Source organism: Rhinopithecus bieti, unplaced genomic scaffold (genome assembly GCF_001698545.2).
Source record: "Rhinopithecus bieti isolate Rb0 unplaced genomic scaffold, ASM169854v2 scaffold_17971, whole genome shotgun sequence".
Taxonomy (NCBI): domain Eukaryota; kingdom Metazoa; phylum Chordata; class Mammalia; order Primates; family Cercopithecidae; genus Rhinopithecus; species Rhinopithecus bieti.
Genome location: NW_016809834.1, coordinates 1,026,120 through 1,036,468, shown reverse-complemented (window position 1 = coordinate 1,036,468; position 10,349 = coordinate 1,026,120). Strand labels below are relative to the sequence as shown.

Here is a 10,349-nt window from a genome sequence, read left to right as displayed (position 1 = left end):
TCCTGTTTCTATCACTTATTAGCTCTGTAATTTTTTTACAAGTCACTTAAGCTTTCAGAATATTTGTAAACTGGACTTATCTCTCCATGAAGTGATATGAATCAAAAGATAAAGATTTATTAAAGTGTTTTGAAAACTATAAGGTACAATACAAAAAGTTGTAGATACTATGCAGAAAATGAAATACTGTTATGCAGAGATTTTATAAGTTGTTTTACCACATATGCACAAAAAGAAATTTCTACCTTTTCTTATAACATTAGAAATATAATTTTAAAGTGTATGTGTCAATTCTATCAAAAGTAAAGTACTGAGGAGGCTTCAAAGAAAATTGTGTTACAGGTATTGTCTTCTCATACTGATAGAAAATATCTTTTGGAAAAATCTCTCTTCCAAATTCTTTAGACCCATGAACACATTTGGGATAAGACGATAATACGTTTTTGCAGAAAATCCAGATAATGTTTGGAATTGGGTTATCAAGACAAAGAAAAGCAAGAGCAAAAGTGATGGAGACAAAGGAGACCTTACCTAAACTTCCTATTTTCCCTCCATCCCCTGTGAAATAATCATGTTATACTGTCTTTTCTGTCAAGCACTGTCTTACAGTTTAAGTGTAAAAAGCCAGGTTATGTCATGTATCTTCTGCTTTTAAAGCTAGGTAACATCTTAGTATATTTATTATAAAATCCATCAAACAGTGGTCAAAATGAGCACACCAAAATCTAAAAGTTTTTCAGACAGCTAGATCCTCTGTTTCTCTACAATGACTTGCTTACAAAAGATTAACAGCTAAAATTTTTTCTGATGTAGTACTACTATAGGTATTGTTAAAACTGCTGGGAAAGATGCAGAAGTTTTAAATATAGTTTCTATTTATTTTTGAGACAGGGTCTCACTCTGTCACCCATACTGGAGTGCAGTGGCTCAGTCACAGCTCACGGAACCCTTGACTTCCTGGGCACAACCAACTGTCCCACCTCAGCCTCCCAAGAGGCTAGGACCAGAAGCATGTGCCACCATGCCTGGCTAATTTTTGTATTTTTTGTAGAGACAGGGTTTTACCATGTTTGCCTAGGCTGTTCTCAAACTCCTGAGCTCAAGTGATCCTCCCCTCTTGGCCTCCTACAGTGCTGGGATTACAGGAGTGAGCCACCATGTCTGGCTAAATATATAGTTCCTGACCTTTGGAAGTTTATTTCATTGGAAAAATAAGTATAACGTTCATGAAACAACTAAATATTAATATCAGCAGTGTATGAATAAATATCAATATAAATGGTGTGCAAAGACAGGACTAAAAGAATTCAAAGGAGGAGAGAAAGATTAAGTACTGGAATGGTCAGGGAAATAATGTGGAAATCTTGTTTTAGAAGAGTCTTGAAGTGTTTGGAGAGGGAGAAAAGGAAGAAACAAGGCATTTATAGAAGAGAAAAACAATGTGCAAAGCTTCCCAGGTAGAAAAGAATACGGGAAACTTGAAGACCAATGAAAAAAGCACAGTAACGAATTCTAGAAGATAAAGTTAGAAAAGGTTGTGGATCCACTGTACAGAACTTTAGAATCTTAAGCATAGAAACGTAAAACTGATTTTGTAAGCAAGTGAGAACCACTGAGTAATTTTGAGCAAAGGGGTGGCATTAACATATGGTACACAATGATGGCAGCAGTGGGCTGTCCACAGTTGGGGAGGCATGGATGGGGGCGGCAGAAGTGGCTACGGGAGCAGCAATAGCGGTAGTGGGTCCCCTGTGCCCCGTGTCCCCAAGGCAGCTGGCTGTGCCGCCTCCACCCTCCTATGGCTGGTTGAGACCTGCCCCAATGCCCAGAGCCTCTGTGGTTCTGGACCCTGGCACCATGTCGCTGCTCTTGCCCACTGCTGCTGCAGGGAGGGAGCAGGAGCTGGGGGCTGTGCTTTGGGGGCCAGCAGGGCCCACTCTGAGGACCTGGCCAGCAGCACGGCTGCCCTGCTGAGGGCACTGGTTTCCTGCACCTTGGGAGGACGCTCTGCCAAGGGCTGCCTGGGGCCATGTCCCCAGGGTCTGTCTGCCCCACATTTGGGTGACTGCCAGGCCTGACATTCCCAACGGCCAGGCACACTCCAGGAGGCACCCTAGGCCCCCTCTAACCGCCACCTTAATCAAGAAGAGCTGCCAGATGGGTGAGGAGGAGCTCCGGGCCATCCCTGAGAGCCGGGGCCACAGGGGGAGCTTGCAGAGACATCTCTCCTGCCCCAGTCACCAGCCTGGGCCCAGTGAGGACCTGGAACCCCCACCCCAGGCTGTGAGGGACACAGCTGGGGCTGCATGATCCATGGAGCTGACAGAGGCCAGGAACAGGCAGCAGCCCTGCCCTCCTGAACACAGCTGTAGCCCCCAAGTTGAGGCTGTGGACCCAGGTCTCTGCACTCTTAGCTCAGGAAGGCCTCCGCCTTGCCCTTGCAGGCTTGAGGGTACCTGCTCCTGCTGCCCGGCCTCTCTCCACTCCTGGCACCTGCTGCAATCTCAGGGCAGGGCTGGGGCCAGGCCCAGGTGCTGTCACAGCCTGGCCAGGTGTGTGCACGCTGCATGCATGGGGCAGCATGGACACAACAGCCCTTTGCTGCGTTGGCCCCCTCCAGACTTTGGGCACTGACAAGCACAAGTTACAGGTGAAGCTGAAGGCAGAGGGTTGAGGGTGGCGGGGCACTGGCCTGCAGATGTCCCTTACTGCAAGCAGCCTGGGTGTCATGGATGGTGGCAGGAGGCAGAAGGTCTCCTGGGCAGAAGGGGATAGGTGAGGCTCTACCTTCAATCCAGAGAGGGCCTGAAGGCTGGCAGCTGGGCTGCCAGTCCTATGGACTATAGTGGGGACTTCTGGTGCCTTTTCTGGGCCTGCCCATGGCTGCCCATGGACCAATCAGTGTGAACTTCCTCCCCATCTAAGGCCCATAAAAGCCCTGGGCTCAGCCAGAGCAGAAAAGAGGATGGAGAGAAGATGGGAGGACCAGTTGCAGAGAGAGGCTACCTTCTCTGCTGAGCACCGCACCACAGCACTGCCTACAGAGAGGAGCCACCCACTCTAGGGCTTCCTCTTTGCTGAGAGCTGCAGACATGATGGGATGACCTGCCTGCAGAGAGGAGACATCCACTTTAGGGCCTTCTCTCTGCAGAGAGCTGCAGACCATGGGATGACCAGTAGCAGAGAGGAGCTACCCTCTCTGCTGGGAACTGAACACTTGTTGGGACAACCTGCCTAGCAGAGAGGAGCTACTCTCTTTGTCAGGAGCTGAACACTCATTAGGACACTCTGGCTGTGGAAAGAACTACCCTTTGTGGGTCCCCTCTGAGCTGTTCTATTGCTCAACAAAGCTCGTCTTCATCTTGCTCACCCCCCACTTGTCTGTGCACCTAATTCTTCCTGGTTGCAGGACAAGAACTCGGGACCCAATGAATAGGGAGGCTAAAAGAGCTATAACACAAACAGGACTGAGACATGCTCCTTGCTCACCATGTTGCAGGCAAAGAGAAGGAGAGAAAAACTGTGGTGCTTTGGGGAGCTCAGACCCAGAAGCTCCTAGAACCAGGACTGTGGCTCCCTCCTTGGGACCCTGCAGTTCCCGGGATCTTCAAGCTTCCGGGTGCCACCGTGTTCCTGGGTGCCAGTTGTGGAAGCTGCTTGTAGTGTGCCTGGTCCAGCCGCAGCCTCTCAGAGAGCGGGTGCCCGTGCTGCTACCTGCTCCGTTGCAGCAGCCACACAGAGTTTTCCGGCCAGAAAAGCAACAACCCAAAGATCCGGTAACACCAAAGAATCATCTGACAGTGGTGTCCACAAAAATCAAGATGAAATACACATTTTCTGGTGGCAACCACTTTTCAGGCTCTCGGCTAGGTATTTCACATGTTATTATTTTCATAACAGCCCTACGTGGTAGTTATTATCTTTCCCACTTACAGATAAAGAAATTATGGGAAAGAGAAGCCCTCAAATATAAATACTTTCAAATAGGTAACTTCAATGTGTGATATGGTGTAGCTGAGGCAATAGGGCGAACTGTTTTATACACTGCTATTGGTGGGAAAGTAAAATGGTTCAGCTGCTGTGGAAAATGTTTTGTGGTTTCTTAGAAAATTAAACACAGAATTATCAAATGACCCCACTATCACCCTCCTAGGTATATACCTAAAAAACCTCCAAACAGGTACTCAAAACAAGTACATATATACACATATTCAAATGTACTCACAATAGAACAAAGGTAGAAAAAACTCAAATTTCCATCAATGGATAAACAAGTTGTGTGTGTGTGTGTGTATAAATATTATTTAGCAATAAAAAAGTATGAAGTACTGACATATTATGTGTCTGTATCTTCAAAACATACTAAATGAAGGAAGCCAGACACACAAGGTCACATATTGTAGGATTCCATTTATATGAAATATCCAGAATAGACAAATAGAGACAGAGGGAGAATGGTGGTTGTCAAGGGCTTGGGGGAAAGGAACGTGGGGAGAAACTGTTAGTAGGTAAGGGGTTTCACTCTGGAGTGATGGCATTGTTTAGAACTAGATAGAGTTGATGGTTGTACAACACTGTGAATGTACTAAATGCCACTGAATTGTTCACTTTAAGCGATTATAATTAATTTTATGTTATGTAAATTTCACCTCAATGAACTAGAAAAAAACACACATCTGTCATATTTGATTTAAAAAACCCTCTGTTTTGGCTAAACAATAAACATTAAATTGCTCAAAGTTACAGAGCAAGTGGTGATGGCAGGCTTAGGATCTTTCCACTATTCATTAGTGTCTCTCTAGAGAAGTAATAGAATTGAAGCAGGAAGCCAATTAGGAGGTAATGGAATAAGCCGTGAGTGATATGTTTGGCATCTAGACTAAGGAGATGGCAGTGGGAGAGACAATAAAGGGATAAATACAAAAAATTTTTCAAAATCAGAATCATTAAGTCTAGGTGAATTATTGCCTATAAAAGAGTCAAAGATAAAATGTTCAAGGTTTTGAACCAAAGTACAAATATGCAATAGTTTAGTACATATAAAGTATGATCCTAACCCAAATACAATAAAATCTCAGACTCAAATTTGTTTGATATAATAATCATAACACCCTATAGTTACATTTTGTTTAATCTTATTTTAGACTTTCATATGGACTTTCAGAGTCACATCACTAAAAATCATGGCTAAATATTCGAAAGAGATTTTAATTCCAAACCAGTAACATTATTAACATTTACTAATATAATCAATTACAATGCAATAGTTAAACATAAAACTTTCTTCTGGGACTCAGAGCTAGAGTAAACAACTAAGTCTAATCAGAAGGATATCTACATATGAACCTTATATATCAAGTTATGCTGCTTGTGAGGCTAAAATTAATCCTGCCTCAAGAATCTAGCATAAGGCCTGAAGTCTTTGCCCATGCCCACTTTTAAGGACCCCAAATCAAGGTCTTTTTCCTAGGAACCTCAGTGAAATCCAATGTGACAATGGCTACTACTAGACTTCCCTATCCATTTATCTCAACCTTGAGACTAGGCTGGACCGCAAAACTTACCAGACAGGTCTCAAGTTCTTCTTATTTATTTGCTTATTTTTAACAATATAATGAACACCTTAAAATTCATCACCAAAAAGAGAACTAGAACCTTGACAGTAAGTTGCCTATCCATCTACTTGCCCTCTACTATGTCACAAGTTCTCATTAAAAATAAAACGATTATTTTCAAAAGGTGTAATATGTTATATCACATTATACAGCAATATATTCACGGAACTGGTATCAAAAAGTAATTCTAGTGAAACGATTACTTAACCAGTGGCAATGAAAAGCAGCACAAAGCTTTATAAAACAATTCAGCAAAAATATACAAAAAACCATTCTATTAAATTGGTGCAAAAGTAACTGAGGTTTAGCCAAAACCATTACTTTTGGACCAGCCTAAAATGTTAATACCCTCTGACCTCACAAACTCATTTCTATAGTAACAAATCTCCCCCAGAATAAAATAAAATATGACTAACACAATGTATAAGAGGATGCTCATTACAGTGTTACTGGTAAGAGAGAAAAGATGAACAACATAAATATTCAATAAAAAAGAGTGACTTAAAAAATTGAACATTTAGCTAAGGTCTGTCTTTTGCTTATCTAGGCCTAGGCCAAAATAAATTTTTTAACTTGAAAATTGTCATAATTTTGGATGTTTCTCAAATTCACAGAATCTAGCTCTTTATCCTTAGGTACAATTTAGAACATTAAAGTTAAATGTGAGGGATGACAGATGGATATAAACAAGTTATACACTGTGAGGTCTGGAGTATCACATCTATTTTCTAATGTACTTCAAAATCATGCTAAATATTTTTTTAAACTGAATAAAACTATGAAATAAAATTATTTAAAATTGCATTTGTGGAAACAAATGTTTTCTGTGCTAGGCAACATAAATATTTTCCTTCAAAGCAAGGGTTTACTCAGTTATGAGCTGGAATACTCAATTATGAGCTGGAAATATTTTTTCAAAGCAAAATGCCATGCATATTATGTAAATGATAAAGAATGAAATTAATTAGACATCCTACAGTATACTTTATTTGAGTGAAAATATTTTAAAAAATAACAAAATTTTAGTAAGTAATGTTTTCTAAAGATAAAACAAATGAGAGAAATATAAACTATAAATTATTTTTAGAGTAATAAGGAGGAGTACAGAGACACTTCATCAAAACTAAAACATTTGTCAATCTTTTTACCTACATGGTAAGTTACTTCTATTAGTAACTCAGGAAGCTAGTATATCGTTCACACTGGACTTCCCAATCTTTAGACTGTGTATCCTTTAAAGGAGAACACAAAGAGCTAATGCAAGAGATCCTTGAATCAATATGCACATATGTATTTTCTTGATCAATGGATCCTAAAAACATAACTACTATCATTTGGTGGCCTGAAATTAACTTTTGATGTTAAAATAGAGTTCTCATTTTTCCAGCTGGAAATTATGAGCTCTGTATAGTAAAAAATTTTAAGAAATATATACAGTAGTCCCCCATTATATGCAGCTGCAGTTTCATTTTCTGTGGTTTCAGTTACCTGCGGTCCACTGTGGTCCAAAAATAGGTGATTATAGTACAAGATGTTTTGAGACAAAGAGAAAGAAACCACATTTATATTTATTAAAGTATATTATTATAACTGTTCCATTTTATTATCATTATTGATCTCTTACCTAATTTATAAATTAAACTTTATCATAGGTACGTATGTATAGGAAAAAATACAGCATGTGTATATGTATGTGTGTATCTAGATACAGATATAAATTAGATATGACAGATAAGTATAGATATAGATACAGGGTTTTGTACTACCCATGGTTTGAGACATCAACTGGACGCTTGGAAGATATCCACCATGTATAAGAGAGGACTACTGCACTACTCATTACAACTTATTGTTGAATAAGTTATATACATTTTTGAAGAGCACATTAAGATTCAAAGTAAAATATCAGTACTCAGAAAAATACAGATCTTATATGTTTTTAAAAAGTAAAGTATTTAATGTCTATATGCAAGTGAACATGATATCTAAAATCAAAGTCAAAGCATTATTTGACTTTGAGAAATAACACATACAGCACTTGAAGAGTACATGGTATCCAGAACATACAGTCCAGTGAGTTAGTCCAATGTAATTGGGGAAATCACTAAATGACACTGATCTCATTTTCTTTAGAATAATGACAATCTCAACCTAAACTTTACACCTTATTTAAAAAATTAAAATGGAAGAATTAGTCTCAAATGTAACGTGCAAAACCATAAAATATAGTTATATTTTATATAAATAAAAGCCATAAAATATAAAGTTTTATGGTTTTACACATTACATTTAAGACTCCTCCATTTTAATTTTTCTTTCAAAAGAAAGAAAATGTAAGAAAAAAATCATAATCTGGGATTAGTCAAAGAATTTTTAAACATGTCAGCAAAACCATAGTACATAAAAGACAAATTAATCAACTGGGCTTCGTCAAAATAAAAAACTAAAACTGAAGCCAATTTTACAAATGAAAAGGTAAAGAATGACCTATTAGCAATACACTTAGCATTATACTACAGCAATAAATATTTCAGATAATATATGGCCATACATATAATCTAGATCTGATAAATTGTGAGGATATATAAAAATAGTTTTCTTTTTGACTCATTTCTAAGCATGCTACCAGCCTAGGGTTTACCTGTCACTTCTTCATTTAATAAAAGTTAATTATCAACACTTACCAGCAGCTTCAAGAACCAGCTGTAGTCTGGCTTTGGCCTGTTCAGCTGGTGGCTAAAAAAGAAGAAAAAAAAAAATCAACCATACAAGACATTTACAGGTCAGTTTTAATAGATGTAGTTTTAAATGAATCCATTTGTTTGCAAATATTAGGAAATTTAAAGAGCTTTAACATAATTTGTATTAAAATCCATCACATCTTGCATTTGTCTATATGACGCAAGAATGATAAGCTGCTTTCATTTTTTTTTCCTGGAAAAACTTTTGCTTACTATCCAACATTGTACCAATTGCAATAACATAATTAACTGAAATTTAATAACAAGGCAAAGCACACACATTTAAGAACATATTCTTACACTGTGTTATTTCTTTGCACATAGAAACAGGCAAGCAATCTATGAGGATTTTAACAGCAACATTTAAGTTCAATATTTCAGGCAAGTCAGACTCTAAAACCAATTTTTAGCTTTCCTAACTGGAATTTAAAGGAACAACTGTGATGAAGATAGGATACAATTTGGCTTATATGCTTCCAGCTCCTACGAACTCTCCTAAAATTGTTTTTTTTCAGTGAACCCTGATTCAATACAGTTGATAACAATGAAACTAAACTAATTTCCAGCCGGGCTCAGTGGCTGACGCCTGTAATCCCAGCACTTTGGGAGGCCGAGGCGGGTGGATCACGAGGTCAAGAGATTGAGAGCATCCTGGCCAACATGGTGAAACCCTGTCTCTGTGAAAAATACAAAAATTAGCTGAGCATGGTGGCAGGCACCTAAAGTCCCAGCTACTCGGGAGGCTGGGGCAGGAGAATTGCTTGAACCCGGGAGGTTGCAGTGACCCAAGATCACGCCGCTGTACTCCAGCCTGGCAATAGAGTGAGATTTCATTATTAAAAAAAGAAAGAAAAGAAAAAGAAACTAAACTAATTTCCTACCAGTGACTGCACTCTGAGATTTTTGGATAACATATTAAACAACAAATTATGTCATGAATTATGTCAAGACTATGACTTTTTACTAAAGACCTGTTAAAAAAAACAGTTGTCCATACTTGAGACTTCAATCCTTATATTTATAAAGTTGTCTGCAATAAACAAAATAACCCCATTTTTATATATGCATATCACTTCAAAATTAATAATTTATGTGATACACTAGAATATTTTGCTATTTATAAAAAGAAACCCAGCTTGCATAAAATAAATAACTGGATATAGAAAGACGATGTTGTGCTCAGAAAAGTTTAAGAATTTGAATGGTCCTTCTGAAAAACCTACAGGAAACAAGATTGAAGAGTGGTAGATGAGACAAGTGAGGAGACTGGGAGAACCTTTTATATCACAGAACAGGGATTAAGAGACTATAGACCTGGACCAGTGGCCTGGTATCATAAATAAGTTTTACTGGGACATAGGCCATGCCATTTATTTACATAGTGCCTACTGGCTTTTGTGATCAACTCACCAATAGGAGTTCATTATTTGTAGCAGGAATCTTAGGACCAACAAAGTCTAAAGTATCTATCTGGACCTTAAAGAAAAAGTGTGCCAACCCCTGCCATGGAAGATGAAGAGACTTAGAAAAACTTTAAACAAAGGGGTGATGTGATCATATCTGCACTTTGATACATCACATTAGCAATATTTCTGAGGATGAATTGAAAGGAACGTGTTTAGAGGAAAGAAGCTCAGTAAGGTGGCAATTAATGAATTTTAGGTGAGAGGAGGGCCTGAGCTGAAACAATAGCAGAAAGGTCAAACAGGCCGGGCGTGGTGGCTCAAGCCTGTAATCCCAGCACTTTGGGAGGCCGAGACGGGCGGATCACGAGGTCAGGAGATCGAGACCATCCTGGCTAACCCGGTGAAACCCCGTCTCTACTAAAAAATACAAAAAACTAGCTGGGCGAGGTGGCGGGCACCTGTAGTCCCAGCTAGTCGGGAGGCTGAGGCAGGAGAATGGCCTAAACCCGGGAGGCGGAGCTTGCAGTGAGCTGAGATCCGGCCACTGCACTCCAGCCTGGGAGACAGAGCGAGACTCCGTCTCAAAA

The 10,349-nt window shown here is 39.5% G+C and overlaps 1 protein-coding gene across 1 annotated transcript in view; it reads right to left on the bottom strand.

The window, feature by feature from the left end:
• The window catches only part of RSRC1 (arginine and serine rich coiled-coil 1), a 419,086-nt gene that overhangs the window by 173,341 nt on the left and 235,396 nt on the right, over positions 1-10,349 (bottom strand). Inside the window, exon 6 of the mRNA XM_017890529.1 lies at positions 8,300-8,351. Within this exon, the coding sequence (XP_017746018.1) occupies positions 8,300-8,351 (52 nt within the window). The remainder of the gene's footprint in view (positions 1-8,299; positions 8,352-10,349) is intronic.